General features: G+C 44.8%; 2 protein-coding genes and 1 pseudogene across 2 annotated transcripts in view; 2 read left to right on the top strand and 1 right to left on the bottom strand.

Moving 5' to 3' along the window:
• Window positions 1-10,338: 10,338 nt before the first annotated feature.
• Window positions 10,339-10,808, top strand: LOC102856077 (60S ribosomal protein L23-like). The gene has a single exon (XM_006892636.1). The coding sequence runs from the start codon at window positions 10,369-10,371 to the stop codon at window positions 10,789-10,791; it is 423 nt and encodes a 140-aa protein (XP_006892698.1). The 5' UTR covers window positions 10,339-10,368; the 3' UTR covers window positions 10,792-10,808.
• A 2,997-nt stretch (window positions 10,809-13,805) lies between these two features.
• On the bottom strand, window positions 13,806-14,459 carry LOC102855657 (annotated as a pseudogene).
• A 6,761-nt stretch (window positions 14,460-21,220) lies between these two features.
• Window positions 21,221-24,167, top strand: part of LOC102853490 (amiloride-sensitive sodium channel subunit gamma-like) — a 39,398-nt gene continuing 36,451 nt past the window's right edge. The window contains exon 1 of the mRNA XM_006892691.1: window positions 21,221-21,537. Within this exon, the coding sequence (XP_006892753.1) occupies window positions 21,221-21,537 (317 nt within the window). The remainder of the gene's footprint in view (window positions 21,538-24,167) is intronic.

Raw genomic sequence — 24,167 nt, 5'->3', positions numbered from 1 at the left:
CTTACCACTGGATCGAGAGGCAACATCATGATGGATGGATAGAAGATTGAAACTGTCAACAGCTTCATCTTGCTTGAATCCACAATTAACACTTCTGGTACCAGCAGTCAGGAAAAAAGGAGACACATTACACTGGGGGAAAATCTGCTTTTAGAGACCTCTCCAAACTGTTGAGGAGTAATAATTTCAGTTTGAGGACTAAAGTCTTTCCGATTACTTGCTATGCATCTGAGAACTGGACAATGAATAAAGATAACAGAAGAAGAATTGACACTTTTGAGCTGTGGTGCTGGAGAAGAGCACTGAACATCCTATGGTTGCCCAGGAGAACAAACAGCTATGTCTTGGAGAGGATGCAGCCACAGTGCTCTTTGGTGGCAAGAATGATGAAGTTTTGCCTCACGTACTTTGGGCATGTTGCTAGGAGAGACTATTCCTTGGAGAAGGACATGATGCTGGGAAGGATGGAGGGCTGGCGAAGGAAAGGAAGACCTTCAACCAGGTAGATTGACACGGTGACTGCTGCAATGGGCTTTTGTGTGTCAGGAAGTGTGAGGATGGTGCAGGATAGAACAGGGTTCAGACCTTTTGTTCATAGGGTCGCTATGAGTCGTACTCTACTTAATGGCACCTAAGAACAACAACAACAACAACAACAACAAAGTATGTAAAGTGACCCTTTCAATCAATCTTATTGGCACAGTGGCCATGATGAGGGGCTGAAGCACAGCAGCAGCTGTCTGAGAATGGTGCAGGATTGAGAAGATGCTGTGTCTCATTGTATATGCAGTTGTTATGGGTCATAATCAACTCAGTGGCACCAAACAACAACAAGGACAAGAACATTGCTTAGAAAGAAATGAAATATTAACTAGTTCCCTTCAACTACAACTTCAGAAGGTAGCATTATCTCCATAGCTTTGAGATTTTAAAAACAAAATTTGAAAATTTCTTTCAGATGCCTTAAAAGTTAGTTACGGGAAATCCAAAGTCTCTGTAAACTTTGATTAAAATTAATTTTTAAAAAAAAGTTAGTTAGGGAGAAGTGAAACCTGATTGAGCTAATCTGGGAAAAACTGAGTGTCTTTTAAAAAATAGTTTTTTCACCTTATTGTTATTATTTCTTATATTGGCATACTTACAAATTTCAATAAAAGGAAATGGGAAAGATCTGGTCTGAAAAACAAAGCACACTTTAAGTATTTTCACAATTTTTTATCTCTTCTAGTTCAATTTAAAAAAAAAAATACTGATTGACCAGCATAAGGGAAGATAACTATAGATCAAGAGGAATTAGAAATACTTTCGAGCTATTCAGTAGAATAAAATATCCCTTTACAGATTTTCCATGGAAAAAATATTCCCATCTACTGTTGTTGTTAAGTACAGTCGAGTAGGGACTGAATCTTAGCTGACCTTTCTATAGATTTTCACAGGAGGTAAATCTCATGGGAGGAGATTGCCCATCTTTGTTCGGCAGAGCAACTTGTGAATTCAGATCTTACGTCTTCAGATTAGCGGTGTAACTCGTTCCACTAAGTCATCAGGGTTCAGTTAATTTTTTGTTTTTAATAAAGTCGAGGACGTTTATTTCCTTAGGTCATGACACAGGAAGCGGACTCCCAGCAGAGGCGGCGCTCTCAGAATACAGGTCAGCGTGCTGACAGATATGCTGGGGCTAGGAAGCTGAGTCTGGTTACTAAAATGAAAAAAAAAAAAGACAGAAACACCTAACTCACATAATATAAACATGTTGTTATAAGTTTTAACTAAAAATTATACACAAAATTGTCACTAATAAGGTGGAATTTTATGTCTGGAGTAACTGGTTATTAGCGAGATCTTCATTTCCCACCCCGGGGTATTATTTAACATTTTTCTAATTAATAATATTTTCAAACAAAATTAAAATACATATCAACTTATTAAAAATAGCAATTGAAAAGCATTCACAGCTATTAATAAAACCCTTTTGATGTTGTTGTTTATTGTGTACTGTTAAGTCAGAACTGATTCATATCAGACCCTCCGATGGGCTTGCAGGGGCATTTACACCTTATAGGACACAGCTCATCTTTCTCCTGCAGGGCAGTTGGTGGATTTGAACCGTGTGCCTTTGAATTCACAGGACAACTCCTTAACACTCAGCCACCAGAGCACCCAAAACCCCTCTTGATAATGTAATTATTTGCTAAGAAATGTATAAAGGTATTGTTAAATTCAATCATTCTTAGGAAGCTATGGACCATCAATTTCATCACGAGATGAATACAATAAACTTGGAAGTGCACATTGCGATACTCCATTTATTAGCAAATTTTTATTGTAATATTTTTCGAACATATATATACAGAGAAGTCTTTGTTCTGCTAGATTAAACTCAGTACTCCAACCTATAGACCCAGTTTTCAGAAGGTATAAACCTCAAAGAAGATTGAGGTTGTTAGCAATTACAGTTTGCTCAGCTCCACAATCAACACTCTTAACATCAGCAGTCAGAAAATAAAAAAATGAATTGCATTGGGAAAATCTGCTGTCAGAGACCTCTTCAGAGTACTGAAGAAACAATGAAGTCAGTCTAGAGACCAAGGTTCACCTAATCCAAGCCATGGTCTTTGCAATTACTTGTTATGCTTCAAAGAGCTGGACAATGACTAAGGATGACAGAAGAAAAATTAATGCCTTCAAGTTGTGGTGCTTAAGAGTCTTGAACATACCATGGACTGCCAAGAGAACAAAAAGATCTGTCTTGGAGAGGATGAAAACCAAGTCTCTCCTTTGAAACTAGAATTTTGAAGCTCCATCTTACACACTTTGGGCACGTGGCCAGGAGAGAGACCAGTCCTTGGAGAAGGACACCAGGCTTGAAAGGGTGGATGGACAGACAGAGCAGGAGAGGAAGACCCGGATAAGATGGATTGATTCAGTATCTGAGACAACGGGGGTTGGTGTGTCAGGATTAGTGAGACTGGCTCTGAACAGGGCAGGCTTCAGATCTGCTGTACATAGGGTCACTATGAGTTGCAGATGACTCAAAGACACAAAACAGCAACAACAACAAAAAACCTCACAGGATGACTCTATCTTTCTCTGTCTTAGCCACTTGTGGATTCCAGCTGCTGAGAGGAAAAGTTGCTTTTGGGTTAGTGCAATTCCCTATGGACTACACCACCAGAGCTCCCCCGGGTTTTGTCTCAAGGAAGGGTAATGTACCCCACTCTAGTCCTGCTTAATTAGTTTCAGAAATGTAACTTAATCCTCTGTCATAGTTCCCTCAACTCACTCATTGCCAGTCTCTCAACTGACTCTCAGCTGACCCTTCAATGGGTTTTTTGAGCTGTTGCTATGAGCTGTAGTGACTCACAGGGTGGCTATGAGCTGCAAGTGACTCAATGGCACATAACAACAACAACAACTCTATGGGAGGAGATTGCCTGTCTTTCTCCCTCAGAGCTGCTGATAGATTTGAATGACTTGCCTTTAGGTTAACAGCACAACTCTCTATGGACTATGTCACCAGCACACTCACTGATATGCTGCTGTAACAGAGACGTCACACCAAGATAGACTTAAACAAAAATTTCTTCTCTTATAGGTTAAAAGATGTATTGTGATGGGAAAGTTTGTTGTTAGGGACCTCTCCAGGGTACTGAAGAGCAATGGTGTCACTCTGGAGACTAAGGTGCTTCTGATAGAGGCCATGGTCTTTACAATCACTTGTTATGCACCAGAGAGTTGGACAATGACTAAGGAGGATAAAAGGAGAATTGATGATGCCTTTGAGCTGTGGTGCTGGAGAAGAGTATTGAGGGTACCATGGACTGCTAGGAAAACAAACAGATTCATCCTGGAAAGGGTTAAACTGGACTGCTCCTTGGAGGCAAGGATTCTGAGGCTTCGTCTGACATACTTTGGTCATGTTGTAAGAAGGGACTAGTCCTTGGAGAGGGACATCATGCTTGGGAGGGTGGAGGGACAGCGCAGGAGGGGAAGACCTTCTATGAGGTGGATTGATTCAGTGACTGGAGTAATTGGGGTGGGTGTGTCGGAGACAGTGTGATTGGCACAGGACAGAGCAGGGTTTAGGGCTGTTGTACATAGGGTCGCTATGAGTCACAAGCAACTCAACGGCCCATAGCAACAACAACAACAACAACAACAACAGAGGTTAAGAGCCTAGAAGTTCAAATTCAGGATACCAGCTCTAGGGACACATCCTCTCTCTCTCAGTTCTGGGAGGAAAACTTATGTTTCCTTCAGTGACTGTAGGCCAGGTGTTCTTTGGAGAGCTCCACTTGCCAAGAAGTCTTTCTACTGTGTCAGGGAATTCCTAGTAATGAGGGTAGAGCCCCAAAGTAGTGATCTTTCTTGCTGGTATTGAGGTCCCCCCTTCTTCATTTACTTTCTTTGTCTTTTCCCCTTTATCTCTTGAGCAATACAAGGTGCCATAGACCACACCCTAGAGCAGCTTTCCTTATATTTGATCTGGACTGTGATGGGATTGTTGTCGTTGAGCACATTAGAGTCAGAACTGATCCATAGCTGACCCCCTGGCAGGCTTTTTCAGAGGCAGTAATCACACGGGAGGAGATTGTCCATCCTTCTCCTGTAGAGCAGCTGGTGTTCTTGAACTGAGTGCCTTGGGAATTGCAGTGCAGCTTCTTGCCACTAGACCACCAGAGACCCCCTAAGAGATGTTTATTGTGAGCTGATTGGATTTGGCCTCTTTTTTGTGGATCTCCCGATTAAAACAAGCTTGGCAGCAGGAACGGCGTCCACTTCCAAAAAAGCTTAACTCCAGAAACCCTATGAACTTGGAGAAAAGATGAAAGTTTTGCATCCAAGACTTTTGTTCATAGAGTCGCTATGGGTCATCTATGACTGTATGTCACTTAACAACAACAACAACAACAACAACAACAACCCTTTATAACTATTTGATTTATCAGATCCTGGGGAAAATAATTTCCTAGTTTTCACATTATATCATTGTTGCATACCAGCGAGTCAGAACCCAGTCATAGCTGACCCTTCAGCAGGTTTTTAGTTAGTAAATGGCACAGGAGGAGATTGCCTGTCTTTTCCCCAAGGAGTAGCTAGTAGATTCAATCCCGAAGTTACTTTGGAGTGGCAGCACAATTCCTTACCACGAAGCCACCAGATGAGAGAAGAATAACCCATGGCTTTGAGCTGTGGTGTTGGAGAAGAGCATTGAACATCCCATGGATGGCCAAAAGAACAAACAAGTATGTCTTGGAGAGGGTACAGCCAGAGTGCTGCTTGGAGGCAAAGATGATAAAAACCTCATTTCACATTCTTTGGATTTGTTCTTTGTTTATGATTGTTAGGTATTGTCGAGTCAAGTATGACTCCTAACTACTCTATGAACCACGAATCTGAACCCTATCCTATCCCACGCCATCTTCACACTCCTGACACACTACACCACACTTCCTGACACTTCCTGCCCATTGTAGCAGTCACTGTATCAATACATCTGATTGAGACGAGACTCTTCCTTTCCTTCACCGACCCTCCCTCCATCCTTCCAAGCATCATGTCCCTCTCCAGGGAATAGCCCCTCCTAGCAACATGCTCAAAGTATGTGAGGTGAAGCCTCATCATTCTTGCCTTCAAAGAACACTCTGGCTGCACCCTCTCCAAGGCATAATTATTTTTTGTTCTTTTGGCCATTCATGGGCTGGTCAGTGCTCTTCTCCAACACCACAGCTCAAAGGCATCAATTCTTCTTGTGTCATCCTTATTCATTGTCCAGCTCTCAGATCCAGAGCAAGTGACTAGAAAGACCATAACATGAATCAGACACACCTTAATCCTCAAACTGACATCATTACTCCTCAATAATTTTGAGAAGTCCCTAACTGCAGACTTTCCCAGTGCAATGCATCTCCTTATCTCCTGCCTTCTGGTACAAAGGGTGTTAATTGTGGATCCAAAGAGGATGAAGTTGTTGGCGGTTTCCATCACATCACAATCCATCATGTCATTGCCTATCAGTCCAGTGCCTATCTTTATTTTTTTGACATTGAGATGCAATCCATATTGAAGGCTGCATTTCTTGATCTTTTGCAATAAGTGCTTCACGTCCTCCTTACTTTCAGCAAGGAAGGTTGTGTCATCTGCACAATGCAGGTTATTGATGAATCTCTGTCCTGTCCTGATGCCACATTCCTCCTCACAGAGTATAGCTTCTTGAATAATTTGCTCAGCATACAGATTGAATAGGTACGGAGAAAAGATACACCCTTAACACACACCCTTCTTAATTTTAAACCATGCAATGTTCTCCTGCTTTATTTGCACAGCAGCCTCCTGGTCCAGGTCTAGGGTTTGCACGAGCACAATGAAGTGCTCTGGGATCGCACAGGTTACTCCTCAGAGAGGGGTATCATGCTTGGAAAGATGGAGAGTTAGCGAAAGAGAGAAAGAAAGATCCTCAGCCCGATTGACAGATTGACGCAGTAATTGTTCCAATGGTCTCTAATGTGCCAGAAATTGTGAGAATGGCACAGAATAGGACAGGGTTCAGATCTGTTGTTTTTAGGGTCACTACGGGTTGTACTCATCTCGATGGCACTTAACAAGCCACCAGAGCGCCTTAGATACACATATTTTAGGAGGACACAATTAAAATCACAGTATCTTCTTTATATATAATCACTTCAAGATATTTTTCTTTCACAAAAATAGCAATATGAAGCTGTTTTTATATTCTGTCTTAAAATATCGTTTACCATGCCAGGGTAAATGTAACTAGGATAAAAATAGCATTAGAAATAATAATTCTAGGTTGTATAGCCTGGTGTGTCCACTTGCTGTTAAGATGTGTCAAATAACAATAATGGTTACCCATGGTGGACAGTGTTTGGTGGAGCTCCCTGATTAAAACAAGCTTGGAAGCAAGAGTGGCAACCACTTCCACAATAGTTTGCCTCCAGGAACCCTATGAACATGGAGAAAGGATGAAAGTCACGCAAGTGTAGAGGACTTTTGTTCATAGGGTTGCTATGAGTCGCCTACGACTTGACGGCACTTAACAACAACAATCCTGACTCATTAAACACAGGCAAAAATTAGGATTTCTAACACATTATAAAATGGAAGATAATCACACAGCACTAGCAGTCTTGGGCTACCCAAATTGACACAGAATTCAATTGATGACTTTCCAGCCTGTGAACTCCCAGAATTCAAGTCCTTACTTCATTTAAAGGGAACTCTGGTGCGATGCCAATCTGAAGGCATGCAGTTCGATTCCACTGACAGAGAAAGGTGAGTAATCTTCTTCTACGTGATTATTCTGCCTCTGAAAACCTGCTGGAAGGTCAGCTGAGTCGGTTCCCACACAGAAGCCACAACCACCACCACCTCATGTAAAACACTTCCATGCCATCATAGCATCCCAAATGTCTTAAATCAACTCTAAGTCTCAATTCCACCCTAGGGCAAAATTCCTCTTCATCTGTGATCTTGTAAGACTTAGGAAAACGTTATCTGCTTCTTAAGTATTTGTTTTTATTAGGTGCCACTGAGTTGAGTACAACTCATAGTAACCCTACGAGCAACAGAGCTGACCCTGTCATATCCTGGGCCATCCTCACGATCTTTGACACACTCAGGCCTATTGTGTCAATCCACCTGTTTGAGGGACTTCCTCTCCTATGCCATCTTTCCACCTTTCCAAGCGTGATGTCCTTCTCCTAGGGACAACCTTGCCTAACAGCATGCCCAAATTACATGAGACAATTCTTCACCATCCTTGCCTCTAAGGAGCAACCTGGCTCACCTTCTCTAAGACAAATCTATTGATTCTTTTGACAGTCTATGGGATATTCAATCCTCTCTCCCAACAAAGGTATCAATTTTTCTTCAGTCATCCTTATTCATCGTCCAGCTCTCACATGCATAGTAAGTGACTGAAAAGACCATGTGTCGGGCACACCTTAGTCCTCAAACTGACACCATTGCTCCATAATAAGTTGGAGAGGTCCCTGATTACAGGCACCAGGTCAATATTTTCCTTTAGAGATGGATTAAGTGGCAGGATAAAAGGAATAGCAGACACCAAGCAAGTGAACAAACCCAGCAGAACAATTTGCATTTGCTGTCCAGACTCGAAAACAATCCTCTGTTTTCTGTGATCACCTAGGCAGTAGCTAAGACCTCCAGGCTCTGGGTGTTAGCCTTGTTCTCCGGTTTCTGGGTGGAGGTCCCCAGGCCTGGGCTTCAGATCTGCCTCCCAGGCCCCTGGAGGCAGCAACGCTGCTTCTTTGGTTTTGTTATTATCGTTGTTGCCATAACGACTCACCATCACCTCCAAGTCTTGCTCAATCCTGCACCACGCTCGTGTTCTCAGCTGTATTTTAAACCCTGCAGTATTTGAAATCAGTGCAGTCACTCCATTAATCCACCTTGTTGAGGATCTTCCTCTCCTTCACCATTCACCCAGTCTGAGTGTCAGTATGAACCCTCAGCCCCACGAGGCCTCGTTCTTCTTCCCCTTGACAATTACAGTCCACCTCCTCCAGTGGGCCTGGCTCTATCCCAGACACTAATGCATAAGAATCAAGTTATCAAAGACTTGACGCTTTAAAACCTAGGAGGCTGCGGTATCATCCTCTGAAACCTGAGACTATGGCTCCACCCTTTGAGACCCCAGAGGTCATGATCCTACCCTTTGATATTGCCCATCCTTCTCCCACAGTGCAGCTAATGGATTGGAACCCTGGGTCTTTGGGATTGCAGTTCAGTTTCTTACCACTAGGCCATCAAAGCTCCCTCTTTGATATGGCTCCATTTCCCAGACTCATTGTCTGGTTAGCTTCTTCTTCCTGATTCGTTCCCCTCAAACCTCTCAGACCAGACTGGCATCTGCTCTACTCAGACAAGTGGTGCCAAGCTGTTGAGCTCTATAAAAAATGTTTCAAGTTTCTTTTTTTCAAGCAAGATTATTTCACGAGCATATTACAGGTTGTCAATAGTCCCAGTTTGATGTCACATTCTTCACAGACTCCAGCTTCTGGAGGGATTGCTCCGCATACAGATTGAGTAGATAGGGCGAAAGGATGCAACCCCAACACACATCTTCCCTGATTTTAAAATGTGCATCCCCTTGCTCAAACGATTGTTTCTTGGTCCCTGTACAGGTTCTACCTGAGCACAATTCAGTATTCTAGAACTTCCCTTCCCAAAGTTATCCATAATTTATGAGGATCCCCATGGTCAAATGTCTTTGCATAGTCAATAAAACTAGTAAATTTCTTTCTGGTATTCTGTGTTTTCAGCTTATGGCCATCTGATGTCAGTAATGATATTCCTCCTTTTACAACTTCTAAATCCAGCTTTAATTTCTGGGTTCTAGGTAAGCAAGTGAAAACTTTCCTATGATCGTTTCTCTGTGATGCTTTTAATAAACTTCCATTATCAAATGTAATCTGTGTAAGTCTCTTGATCTTTAAAAAATATAATTAGTGGAGAAGTTTCTAACAGTAGAAAAAAGGCTAACTTTTTTCAGAAGCATGTGTGTGTTATTTGGGGAGATAAAATTTAAAAAACCCCCAAACTCAATGCCATCAAGTCAAAACTGACTCACAGCTGACCCTTCAGGGGCTTTCAGGACGCAGTAAATGGCACAGGAGATGACTCATCCTTTCCTGTAGACCAGGCGAATCTCCTGTGGATTCAAACTGCCAGACAGAGGAGCCACTCTTAGAAAATTAATGTCACTAAATTTGCCTTGTGGCATCCACTTCCTCAACAACATGCCTCTGGAAACTCTATGAACTTTGATAAATGTCAATAGTTGTAGAGGGGCTTCAGGCCTTTTGTTCAGAGGGTCGCTATGAGTCGAGCTCGACTTGAAGGCAATCATCATCATCAACAACAACTAATTTGCCCAGTGGGTAGTGAGTTGCACTGTCAACCCAAAGGTGCACAGTTCAACTCCACTAGCTGCTCCATGGCCAAGGGACGGGCTGTCTCCTCCCTTACAAATACAGTCTCTGGAAACCCACTGGAGGTTCAGTTACGAGTCCATTCTAACTCGACAGCAATAAGTTAGAGTTCATATTGCAACAACTGGTGTCATTCACCCCAACCAAGATTTTATCTAGAAATAATGTCCGTGTCATGGGCACCAAGGTCTGATGAATAAATAAAAATGATCTCCCAGCATATTATCATCCTTTATGGAAGACCTTGCAGGTAACTTTATTGGACACTAATAACTTATTTGTTGTTGTTGTTACGTAGCCTGGTGTCAGCTCCACCTCATAGCAACCCCATGCACAACAGAACTAAACACAGCCTAGGTGTCTGCTTCCTTTTCGTTCTTTTTCGGCGTCCAAGATGTCGAAGCGAGGACGTGGTGGGTCGTCCGGTGCAAAATTCCGGATTTCCCTAAGTCTTCCGGTAGGAGCTGTGATCAACTGTGCTGACAATACAGGAGCCAAGAATCTATATATCATCTCTGTGAAGGGGATCAAGGGACGACTTAACAGACTTCCTGCTGCTGGTGTGGGTGACATGGTGATGGCCACTGTCAAGAAAGGAAAACCAGAGCTCAGAAAGAAGGTACATCCAGCAGTGGTGATACGACAACGAAAATCATACCAGAGAAAAGATGGGGTGTTTCTTTATTTTGAAGATAATGCAGGAGTCATAGTAAACAATAAAGGCGAGATGAAAGGTTCTGCCATCACTGGACCAGTCGCAAAGGAGTGTGCAGACCTGTGGCTCAGGATTGCATCCAATGCTGGCAGCATTGCATGATTCTCTAATGTATTTGTAAAAAAAAGTTCACCCAATTAAAACATTATTTGCTAAAAAAACAAAACAAAAAAAACCCCACAGCCTAATCATGGTCCACCTAACAGTCTGTGCTGGCTGAAGACCATTGTCACACCCTCTGTGTCAGAACATCTCATGGAGGGTCTTCCTCTCCTTCCTTGATCCTCCACGTTTCCAAATGTGATGTCCTTCTTAAATGACATCCTGGGCATCAAGGACATCCTGATAACATGTCTAAAATAAGTGAGACAAAATCTCATTGTTTTTGTTTCTCAGGAGGACAGGTTTCACTTCTTCCAAGCTAGATTTGTTGGTTTTCTTGAAAGTTTGCGTTCGATATATTGAGTACGTTCAATATTCTTTGCCAACACCATAGGTCAAAGGCATTGATTCTTTCTGCTCGTAATACAAATGTGAGCCTGGTGATCTGTAGCTCATTGAATCCATACCTGATTTCTATCAAGCTGTAGGTGCTGCAGAGACAATTTAGCAAACTTCAGGTCTTGCTGAGATAACAAGGTCCAGGATAAAAGACAGTCTGTGTTTCCTTATCAGTTCTAACCCACCTCCCTGCCCTTTTCTGTTGGCACAGTGTCCTTTCTAGTGGCATCTGACTTAGAAAAATATTCCACTGGAGATTTGCAAATCCTGAATCTGGAACTAGATATGGAATCCGCTCACCTTAAGAACAGAACATGGTATTCCTCTTGTCAAATGGGAAGTCTGAGTTCTATGAAGAAGAATGGGGCATCAGGATAGGAGAAAGACACATCAACAACCTGCATTATGAAGATGACACAACTTTGCTGAAAGTGAAGAGGACTTGAAATGCTTGCTGCAGGAGGTCAAAGACTCCAACAGCCTTCAATTTGAATTACATCTCAACATCAAGAGGACAAAAGTCCTCGTTACCAGGCCAATAAGCAACCTCATTAGAGATGGAGGAAAGATTGGACATTGTCAATGATTTTATCTTACTGGGATCCACAATAAACAGTCTTGGCATTAGCAGTTAAGATATTAAAAGGAGTGCTGCAATGGGCAAGTTTATGGTCAAGGGCTTCTCCAAAGTACTGAGGAGCAATGATACCAGTTTAAAGACTAAAGGTGGACCTGATTCAGGCCATGGTCTGAATCACTTCCAATCAAGTGCATCTGAGAGCTGGACAATGACTAAAGGATGACAGAAGAAGAACTGATGCCTTTGGGTTGTGGGGCTGGAGAAGAGTCCTGATTCTTCCATGGACTGCCCCTTGGAAGCAAGATGATGGCAAAGCTTCATCTCACATACTTTGGCCATGTTGTTAGGAAAGGCTATTCCTTGGAAAAGGGCATCATGCTTGGGAAGGTGGAGGGTCAGAAAAGAGAGGAAAAACAGACAGATTGACACAGCAGCCCGATGGGCTAGAGCATGTCAGAGATGATGAGGATGTCATAGCATAGGACAGATTTCAGATCTGTTGTCTGCAGAGCCTCTATGAGTCATCCTCCACTCGATGGCACATAAGAACAATAGACTAGCCTGGTTTGAAGGGAGTTGTGTTTCTCTGACAGTTCGAATCCACCAGTGACTCCTTAGGAAAAATGTGGGCTATTTCCTCCCACGTGATTTACAGCTTCCTGAAAACCTGCTGGAGAGGCAGCTATGAGTTGGCTCCGGCTGGACAGCAATGACTGAGAATGAAGGACCTCTGGAGGTATAGTGTATTACATGTCACGCTGCCCATCAAAGGTCAGCTGTTTGGATTTATCAGCTGCTCAGCAGGAGAAAGACGAGCGGTCTCCATAAATACTTACAGCCTCAGGGACTTGATGGACAGCTGCTGTGAGTCAGAATCTTGTCAACGGCAGCGGGGTGGGGCACACAAGTTCAGACTCTTCTGGCTTCTTGTAAGAGAAACTCAGCTCAAAATGTCTTAGCACAGTATCATATTCATAGGCTCACCTGAAAGAAAACTTCAGGAAATGGACCTAGAATGTGGTCACGATGGGTGCATAGACTCATATTTTATTACTGGGATGGAATCCTTTATCTATCAGCTCTGCTTTCTCTATGTTGTCTTCACTTTCAGACTTCCCATCAGAGTCACAAGTCCTTCATGTGAGTCAAATCGTTGCCATGGAGTCAGAACTGCCTCATACATAGCTGAACCTCCCCTCCTACAGATGCTGTCAAGGACCTCTCCAGAGTGCTGAGGAGCAATGACATCAGTCTAGAGACTAAGGTGTGCCTGATCCAGACCATGGTCTTCACAATTACATGTCATACATCAAAGATCTAGACAATGACTAAAGATGACAGAAGCAGAATTGATGCCTTTGAGTTGTGGTGCTGGAGAAGAGTATTGAACATACCATGGACAGCCAAGAGAACAAATAGGTCTGTCTTGGAAAGGGTGAAACCAAGTTTCTCCTTGGAGGCAAGGATTTTTTCCCCCACATTCTCAGGGTTTTTTTTATTAATAATTTTAATACTGGGACACTGATGTGTCAAACGCAATAATAGTTACCCATGATGGACAGTGTTCGGTGGAGCTCCTCGATGAAAACAAGATTGGAAGCAGGGGTGGCATCCACTTCCAAAATGGCTTGCCTCTCTGGAAACTCTATGAACTTGAAGAAATGATGAAAGTTATACAAGGGTTCAGGTCTTTTGTTCATAGGGTTGTTATGAGTCGTCTACGACTTGACGGCACTTAACAACAACAACAACAACAACAGTTTTATTTACCATCCTTAGTACGGGCTCTTCTGTACAGTGGACAAGGAACAGGGACTTCAATCTGGGTGTGGAGCAACAGAATAAGGCTGGACTTAATCGTCAGCAAACAAGGACCACAAAGACTGGTGACTATGAAACAAGAAAGGGGGTACCCCTCCTCCATCTCATACGAGGACCCAGTGCAGGTTTCCAGAGTCCCAAAGGCCTCGATGGTATAATTCCCTAGAAGCCAAGGTCTGGGAGCCATAAAGGAATGCCAAGGCCCCCATGAGCCCTAGAGGGCAAGGGTGTCTTTGATAAGCCTGCACATATTGGTGATGACTGAGGTGCCCACGGCGTTGGTGATTTGGAAGGGGATCCTGTAGAGATAGGGCTGCACGTCCCACAGGCCTGTGTCAAACACGTTGTCCACCTCCGACTGTGTGGGCATCTTGCGCACATACTCAGGCCGGTTCATCACCTCTGCAATGTTGATGATCTCACACAGCTTCTCACTCACCTTCTCTCAGCATATCTGCTGCTCCTGCTCTGTGGCCAGGGCCACCACGTGCACCTTGACAGTCCACACTTCCCAAGGGGTGCACTCATCCGGGAAAGGCCAATGAGACTTCTTCTTCTGGTAGAACTGCAGGCACATCTGCCCCAGCCCATCACCACCAGAGTTGTGCAAGGCATCCTTGAATTCCCTGACAACCTTGCATAGGGCCCAGTCAAGCTCATCAGAGGAGACCCACACGTAGGTGAAGTCAACAAAGTCATAGTCGACGTCCTGGGTGCCCGTGGTGCTGATGGAGTAGGTGCCCGCCTTCTTGTTGTGGAATTTGCCTGTACTGCGGTACAGGAGCACTCTGTGCATCATGGCCAGCATGGCCTCCTCCACCTGCCACATGTCCACAGACTCCTCCAGCACCTCCAAGCAGCAGTTCATCCTGATGCTGAGCGCCCACACCAGGGTGGGGCGGGGATGAGGACCAGCAGCTTCGGCCCACACAGGGGCTACCCACCAAGTTATCAGAGGCAAGGAGTTTGAAGAATCATCTCACACACTTTGGGCAAGTGCCCAGAAGGGACCAGTCCTTGGAGAAGAACATCATGCTTGGAAGGGTGGAGGGACAGTACAAGAGGAAGGCCCCAAATGAGATGGATTGACACTATAATTGGGGCAATGGGATTAGATGTATTGGAGTCAACGAGACTAACTCAGGATAAAACAGGATTCAGAGCTGCTGGACATAGGTTTGCTATGAGTTGCAGGTGGCTTGACAGCACATAACAACAACAACAACAACAATAAGCTGCACAGGAGGAGATTGCCCATCTTTCTCCCTTCAAGCCACTGGTGGATTCAAAACTCCAAAGAGGCACAACCTTTGGGTTGGCAGCACAACTCCCTATGGACTACATCAGCAGAGCATTTATATTGTAACGCCAACAAAAAGACTCCATTGCTTTTAGCAAGGAAGACTGTGAAATTTGTTTAATAGTATTGCTAACACTGGCATGCCCTGAGAATTGCCTACTCACCAATAGTGCTGTTGTTGTTAGGTGCTGTTGACTTGAGTACGACTCACAGCAACCCTATGAACAACAGACCTGAACCCTGTCCTATCCTGTGCCGTCCTCACCAACTCTGACACAATTGAGCCCATTGCTGCAATCATTGTGTCTTTCCGTCTGGTTGCGGGATCTTCTCGTCTTTCACTGACCCTCCACCTTTCCAAGCACGCTGCCCCTTTCCAAGGAATAGCCTCTCCTAGCAATATACCCAAAGCATGAGAGAAAAGCTTCACCATCTTTGCCACCAAGGAGCACTCTGGCTGCACCCTCTCCAAGACGTATCTGTGTAGTCCTTTGGCAGTCCATGGGGCGTTCAGTACTCTTCTCCAACACCACAGCTCAAAGGCATCAATTCTTGTCATCCTTTTCATTGTCCAGCTCCCAGATGGGTAGTTCACGTCATCTGAGGGAGAGTGGAAGAAACCCAGCGTCCCTTGGGGAAGAGTCCCAGCTGGAGTGCAGGGCGGCCTCAGGGCGGCAGCAGAGGCTGCACTGCGCCCTAGGAACCCTGGGCGCACACGGGCCTAAGCGCAGAGCGGCCTCGAGGCGGGAGGGGTCGCTGCAGAGCCGTGGCGAGCTCCGGGCTGCGGTCGGTCCACCGCGGGCCGGGACCCGCCCCGGACAGGTGGGGGCGGAGCCGGGGGCGGGGATTAGGGGGCGGGGATTAGGGGCGGGGCCGGAGCCCTGACCTGAAGAGCTGTGGCGGCTGCGGACGGGATGCTGGTGCGCCCGGGGGAGGCTCGCGCTCACCTGCACCGAACCGCGCGCACGCGAGCCTTTGCATCCGTGGGAGGTGAGCTCAGCGGGGCGCCCGCCGGCCAGCTCGGGAGGTGCTGCCACCGGAGTGGCTGCCAGGGCGGGGGGCCACACCAGGATCGTCTCCCGGTGGCGGGATGCTGGGACACCTTCCCGAGACGATCCGGGTGCAGCTTTCCGGGGGTCTGGCCACGCCGTGCCCTGAGGAGGGGGACACAGAGCCTTGTTTGAGCTGCTCCCCGGGTAGCCCCAGCCCCGCCAAGGAGCGTGGGTCTCTCTGATCGCGATCTTACCCTCTGGAATGTTTTCTCTGGATGATTGTCACAGGGAGACACAAACACTTAAAGAGGGTTGGTTGCATTTTCCCGCGATGACTTTGGTCCCAGGACTGACAACGCCTGGTCAGCCGCTCCGTGAGGGGTGTCAGGCCTGGGGTCTTGCCGGCCTGGAGAAGCTCAGACTCGGAGCACGCTCACAGCATGACAGACGGACAGCACAGAGAGACAGCGTCATGAACCAGTACTGCTGGTCCTAGGCTTTCCTGCCCGCGTCCTGCCATACTCTCCTTCTAACTTCGCTTCTTCCACAGTGACCTAGGGTGTACAAGTGGGGGACAGATAGGGTACAGTAGACCCACACCATCTCTATCTTGAGCCCCAGCTCTCGAATTCCAAAGAATACATTGCCGCCTTCCTGTCTTGGGGAAGTTACTCAAGTTGCATGACTCTCTGAGCCTTAGTCTCTACCTCTGTGAAATGGGCACAGCAATAGTAAGTAGTTCATAAGGTTGTGTCATTAAGTGTCAGTGGAGTGGATTGAGACTCAAAGCAGCCCCATGTGACAGTGGAATGATCCAAGGGGGTTTTTTAGACAGGAATCTGTATTTGGTTGCTTTGAGTCAACATGGACTTGATAGCAACAAGTTTGAGGAGTGTTTTTTTTGTGGTGTTTTTGTTTTTAGTTTAGTCTTGACCAGAGCAGCTGGCCAGGCCTGTGTCTCTGGGTGGGTTGAACTGGCATCCTTTCAAGGAGCAGCAGGTTTTGTCACCAGGGCGCTATTTTCTAGAATCCTACATAATGAGCAAAAAGGGCTTAGTGAGATGCCGGGGAGTGGAGTAAAGGCATCAAGAAATGGCTCGTCCGTTCCTGCTGTTCCTGCTGCTGTTAAAAGAGCAGCTCAAAGCATGGATTCTCCAGTCCGAGTCAGCTCAGGCACTTTCCATTGCAATTGGATAAGTTATTTAATCACTCAGGACCTCAGCTGTCTCGTTTGTAAAATGGAGAGAATCTGGTACCCAACTTAGAAGATGCTTGTGAAAATTTAGTACCAGCCGAGGATTTAGAAGAGTGAGTGCCGGGCCAGTTGTCCACAAACACATCATGTCTAATCAATCAGTACAAGCTAGTAGCATCTCACCTTATTCTTGTAAGTTGAAATAGGTTTGGTTTTTTAAAATTTTTTAAATTTTTATTTTATTATAGAGTGTGTGTGTGTGTGTGTGTACTGTCAAATCTGATCTGACTGGTACAGGAGGAGATTGCCCCTCCTTCTCCAGCAGAGCATTTGGTGGATTCGAACTGTGTACCTCTGGGATTGTAGTGCAGCTTTTTGCCACTAGGTCACCAGAGCTCCCCTTGAAATAGGTTTTGTGGTGAGTGAATTAAGTTTCCGCCTTTTGCCTCTGACAACAGTGACTGTGCAGGTGGCAGGAGTATGGTGGGGACCCGGTCTGGGGAAGGGGCTGTTAAGGTAGAAGGTCTCCTGGGGGTTCTCTTCAAAGAGAAGGCCCCCTTCTCCCCAAATCACAGGTTTGGTGGGGCATGTACAGTGGAGGAAACCTTCCCTGGGCTGTGGTTCCATTTTAGAGAAAACTGAATCTGGACGTAGGTTTTGAAAACCAATTTACAGGCAAATAAACTAGCAATTTTGTTTTGAGATTAGAGTGAACAAAGAAGTGAGGATGGACAGCAAGTATTTATTTGAATCTCTTTAACATTTTTGTTATTTGTGTATTTTAACATTTGAAAGACATTTGAGTGAAAGTTTACACACCAATTTGGGTTTTCATTTACCACTCATATGCATGTTGTTTTATAGTCCTAGTTGTAATTGATGGATATAATAAGTTAATTACAATGCCAGATTGACCCCTTTTTGTATGTTACATTTGTACAGTCACCCAGTTTACCTAATTTTTAATTTTTACTCTCCTCTCATTCACTTTTTATCCCTGGTCACCAAGGGGATGGAAAATTTTTTAAAATAATTAAAAAATATTCTTTATTGGGGAAGAGATTAATGATGTAATTTTGAGGGTCAGAGATGGTTTTCTACACCTCAGCAAAATCGCAAGCCTAGTTCCTGGACTAAAGAGAATCTCAAGTCTAAGGGGGTCCGGGGAAGGCTGGTGGCTTATGGGCATCTCAGCCCCACCAGAACCCTATTCCCTTTGCTTCCTAACCCTGAAATTCACTAGCATCAGCAGTGTGAAGATCTCCTGATGTTGAATCAGATCCCATGGGTTTATGGTTGATAAAAGTCGCATTCTCTGAAGAATCTGATGAAGCGAATGCTAGTCCTGGTCCCAGATGTAAACCCTCTGGGGACATGAGACTTCTTTCCAAACAGTACATCCTAATTTGTTTCTATTCCCTGTGGAGAGCAGGAAGGACAGTAGTCAGTCAGTACCACAGAGCTTGGGAAGCCGTCACATTCATGTGTCAAGTTTGAAAATGAAATTATTCAGTCTTCTTTCTCCTGCACCTTACCTGTGGTCCCATACGCTCATTCACTACCATTGAATTGGTTCTGACTCAGTGGCTTTCCAAAATGTAAACCTTTTTTCTCCTTCCTTCCTCCCTTCCTTCCTTATTTACACTGGTTTATCTACAAAGTTTGTATACATTGCTTCTCACACAGATCCCTGCCACCTCCTTAACCCAACCCCCTCCATCCCTCAAACTGTGCAACCCTGTGATTATCCCCTTGCCCATCCTCACCCCTCTGCTCCCCCCTTAGATCCTCATACATGTTTTACTAGTTATCTATTTCTTTTTTAAAAAATAAAAATTTTATTTAAAAAATCTTCACGGTGTTTATAAAAAGTTAGAAAATAGAACTATATTATATATGTTACTATTGTGTCTCATTGAATCAATTCAGGTACATATTGAACCCATATGACAGAGCAGAACAGCTCCATAGGTTTCCCAGTATTTGAAAATTCTTTAATAATAACCAGTAGCCAATAGACACTCACCATCACATTGACTGTAGTTATCTATTTCTATTAATAATGGGCTTATACAGTATTTGTCCTTATGGGACTGAGTTAGTGCCCTTAGCATAATACTCTCTAGTCCCTCTCAAGTTAGGTACTGATTTACAAAATCATTGCTCCTGAGTGCTGTGCAGTATTCTCTCATTTGAATGTACCATAGTTTTATCAATCCATTTGATTGTGGTTGGACATCTAGGCTGTTTCCATGTTCTTGCAATGGTGAATAATGCTGCTATGAAAATTGGTGTACAAGTCTCTGTGCTTCAGTTCTCATTTTTCTCAGGGTATATTTTAAGCAGTGGAATAGCTGAGTCATAAGGAATTTCTATGCTTAGCTTTCTGAGAAAACATCAGATTGCCTTCCAAAGTGGTTGTACCATTTTACAACCCCACCAACAATGTATAAGAATTCCTATCTCTCCACATCCTCTGCAACATTTATTACTGTAAATCTAAAAAGAACACTACCTCTCTTTCTCCTGAGAAGCCTCTAGTGGATTTGAACTCCTGGAGACTGGTGGCCTTTTAGTTAATAGTACCACATGCTGTGAACTATGCCACCAGAGCACCTGTTCTGTAGTTCCAGATGCTGCTGACTTAACTGTTAGGGGAAGGAGGAGCAGCTCACAATATATCAGGTCCTCAAGGGCATGTGCCTGTGTACTGACTAAGTAGGAAGGGTTCCAATCCAGCTCCTTCCTTTACCAGCCGTGTGTCTGGGATCATTCATAAATTACTCCACTGCTCTGAGCTTATTTTCCTCCTCTGTAAAAGGGAGATGAACATAATATTACTACTTCAAGATTGGTGAAGTGTGACATGAAAACTACACACACACACACACACACACACACACACACACACACAGAGTTAAGTCAGCTAGCTAACTACATAGATAGAAAGAATACATCTGATGAAGGCTTATAAACATGACACAAGACTATAGAAAACAAGTGGTATTCCACATTATAAACTTTCCCTAACTAAAATGCATCCTGCACATGGATAAATATCATTAGTTATTTGCTTTCCAGCAACCCACACCCCTCTCAACAGCTGGCATTAACTGGGGTGCATTCCTCAAGTCAGTGGTGTTTCAGAATCAAGGAAACATGGCCCAGCACCTGGCAAATGTGTGGCTGAGGTTTGCAAGCTCTTGTTACATGTGGTGCTCTACAAACATGGAGAGCTTAACGAGAAAGAGAAATGAAACAGAAATCGTTCCACTTACAATAAGGTACATTAAAAATGGCCGGGAAAAGTATGACCAGGAAGGCTCTGAAGTGGTCTCAGGTGGTTACCGGGAAGTGCCCTGGCAGCTGGCTTCTGAAGGTTCTGAAGGTTCTCTGGGAAGCCTCTACTGGGTGCCAGGCACTGTGCCCAGGAACATAAGGATATAAGAATATCGCTGCCTTTAGGGAGACAGGCTACTGGAGGCCATAAGCCTTGGGGTGCAATTCTCCAGTCACAGCAGAGGATGGTCTGAGAGGTGCAGAGAACCACTGGGGCTCCTCAAGGGCACGTGGCAAAGATACCCAGCAATATAGTTTTCTGGGACACTCACAGGTTAAACCAACCTAGTGCAGGCCGAGACAGAGGGGCTACAAGAAGAGAAGGCATGTCTTTGTGCACAAAACACGATGTATTATGAATGATTATATGCAAACCAGGGAGTTCTGGTGGCCTAGTGGCAAGAAACTGTGCTGTAATTCCAAAGGCATGCGGTTCGAATCCCACCAGCTGTTCTGCAGGAGAAGGATGGACAATCTCCTCCTGTGCCATTAACTGCCTCTGAAAACCTGCCTGGGGGTCAGCTATGGGCTGTTCAGACTATGGTACATAAACAACAACATATGCAAACTACAGTTTTTAATTTTTTGTTTTTTAAGAGGAGAAGCCAGCTATCAGATGCTAAATGGCCAAATACAGAAAGCGTGGAGAAAGGGCCAAAGCCTCAGGCTGCAGACTGTCAGTCCCATGGGAGGAGAATGAAAGCATCATGGGAGCGCACCCATGGGTTTGCGGGGCTGGCCCTGGGAAGCTGTTGATTAGCTCTTCTTCTCTGTCCCTCCACCCCTCCAGGTCCTAGCTGACCATGGCTCCAGGAGAGAAGATCAAAGCCAAAATCAAGAAGAACCTGCCGGTGACCGGGCCCCAGGCGCCCACCATCAAGGAGCTGATGAAATGGTATTGTCTCAACACCAACACGCATGGCTGCCGGCGCATCGTGGTGTCCCGGGGCCGCCTCCGGCGCCTGCTCTGGATCCTCTTCACGCTCATCGCCGTGACCCTCATCATCTGGCAGTGCGCGCTCCTCATCCTCTCCTTCTATTCCGTCTCTGTCTCCATCAAAGTACACTTCCAGAAGCTGGACTTCCCCGCAGTCACCATCTGCAACATCAACCCTTACAAGTAAGGGGCGTGGGGCCTGGGATGCCAGAAGCTGTGTGCTACGGGTCCCAACTCCCTCCCCAAGGGCACAAGCAAACAGATGGCCTGTGTGGGCTGCCCACGGCTTTTCAGACACTTGAATTAGTGGCAAACATGCATAAACCTTCCTCTCTCAAGTTTTGAATCTGCGCCAGGTTTTCTAGCCCCAGGAGGCTTCCATAACTGAAGGAGGAGAAGGAGCAGAGGGGCTCAGGAGGGTGACCTGGAGGCTCCAGGCACCACTTTCATTTGGAGGTTATGCTTAGAATGAGTCAGCCGCCCCCACAAACGTACACCCACAGCGAGCCCAGTTTAGCCATCTCCCCAAGCTTTCCTCACCCTCCTCCTGAACTCCAGGCTGACTCCGCCGTGTCACCCATGAGACTACTGGAAGCATGTCTGCTGCCCCAAACCCTCATCTGGGTAGCCCAGCCTCACTGATTGAGTTCTTGGGGCTCTGGGCCAGGTCAGCCCTTGCTAATACCCCTTGTGAGTGGCAGGACCTGTTCTAAATGGGTCATTGGAGTCCTCTGGACTGTGGAAAGCTGACCTGTGAGGTGGCTCAAGCTGACCCACATTGTCAAAGTAGGTGTGGGGGTGGAGATTAAAAAGGAGGCTAACTGGTCCAGAGTCATACATGGGTTGGCACCCAAGGTCAAGTTTAAAATTAGGTCTACCACTCATCTTCCATCTCCATAATAGTCTCTCTTCCCACCTCCTTCCATCCAGCCTTTTCTCTCTTCTTCCTCCTTCTTCCTCCCCATTATTTGTTCCCAGCATCTGAATTACCAGCATTCTCTTGCACTGTTTTCACCTAAATTTTACATGTTTAATATTGTTCTGCCTCCAAGGCTCTAAATGCAGGCTTAGGGTCATCTTGCCCTGCAGGAATTTGCTGTGCAAAGCCATAAACTTCCACTCATTTCGGGGATCAGCTAGTCCAGTAGGAGTGGACTGGGACCGTGTCTCACGCTGATGATACTTCAGTTATTGGCCAGCTATGTGAACTGCCTGTTTCCTATTGCTGGAGTTGTTTTGATTTTTAACTAGACTCTCTTGAATTCTGGTCTGGTTGCTTTTGTATTGGGATTTTTGTGGTTGTTTTCTTTGTTCTGTTTTGTTTTATTTTGAATACCCTTACACCTAAGGGAGCTCTAGTGGTAAGAATCTGCACTGCAATCCCAAAAACAGGTGGTTTGAATGCACCAAGTGCTTCACGGGAGAAGGATGGACATTCTCCTCTGGTGCGATTACTGACTCTGAAAACCCACTGGAGGGTCAATTATGGGTCATTTCTGAGTAGATGGTACACAGAAACAATATTCTAGGTTCTAGGACTGAGAATTGAAACAAATCCAAATAGAATCTTTGCCTATGGATTTGTTTTGTAGAGCTTATGTTGTAGTGGGGGAGTGAAAAATTAAAAAATATTAATAGTATTAAAAAACAATACTAAAAGTATTCAACAATAACAACAACAAGAGAAACTATTGGCCTAGTGGATAGAAAGTTATGCTACCAAGTCATAGGTGGACGGGTGATTTTAATCTGTGGCCCTCAGGCCTGGTTTTCATTGTTGTTAGTCAAACATTCTTCTAAGTGGTATAGCTCTGGTCTGTCCATTTGCTACACAGAGGTAACTTGTGGTTGCTGTGATGCTAAACACTGTGACACTGATGTATCAAATGTGATAATGGTTACCCATGGTGGACAGTGTTTGGTGGAGCTCCCCATTGAAAACAAGCTTGGAAGTAGGAGTGGCATCCACCTCTGAAATGGCTTACCTCTGGAAACCCTACGGATTTTGAGAAATGATGAAAGTTATACAAGTCTTCAGGTTTCTCATTTAAAGGGTCACTATGAGTCATCTATGACTCAGTGGCACTTAACAACAACAATAACTAATATTTATATCCATACAGTGCAGGAGGGGAAGACCCTTTATGAGGTGGATAGATTCGGTGACTGGGGTAATCGGGATGGGTGTGTCGGAGGCAGTGCGGTTGGCGCAGGATAGAGCAGGGTTTAGGACTGTTGTACACAGGGTTGCTATGAGTCGCAAAGGACTCAACGGCACATAACAACAACAACATATCTATCTCTATCTCTATATCTGTATCTATAGCATCTATCTCTATCTCTATATCTATATAATCTATCTATATCTATATCTATCTCTATATCTATATCTATATCGTCTATATCTATATCTAATCTATATTTATATCTATATGTCTATCTATATATGTCTCTATCTCTATCTCTATCTCTATCTCTATCTCTATCTCTATCTATCTATATCTGGTGGTCTAGTGGCAAGAAGCTGCCCTGCAATTCCAAAAGCATGAAGTTTGAATCCAGCAGCTGCTTTGCAGAAGGATGGACAATCTACGGTATGATCAATTGCTTCTGAAAACCCACTGGAGGATCAGTTATGAGTCGATTCTGACTTAATGGCACACACCAATGTTGTTGTTGTTGTTATGTGCGTCGAGTCGCTTGCGACTCATAGCGACCCGATGTACAACAGCCCTAAACTCTGCTCTATCCTGTGCCAATCACATTGCCTCTGACACACCCATCCCGATTACCCCAGTCACTGAATCGATCCA

Source organism: Elephantulus edwardii, unplaced genomic scaffold (assembly GCF_000299155.1).
Source record: "Elephantulus edwardii isolate Elephantulus edwardi_28Jun2011 unplaced genomic scaffold, EleEdw1.0 scaffold00117, whole genome shotgun sequence".
Lineage (NCBI taxonomy): Eukaryota > Metazoa > Chordata > Mammalia > Macroscelidea > Macroscelididae > Elephantulus > Elephantulus edwardii.
This window is presented reverse-complemented; position numbering and strand designations above follow the sequence as displayed.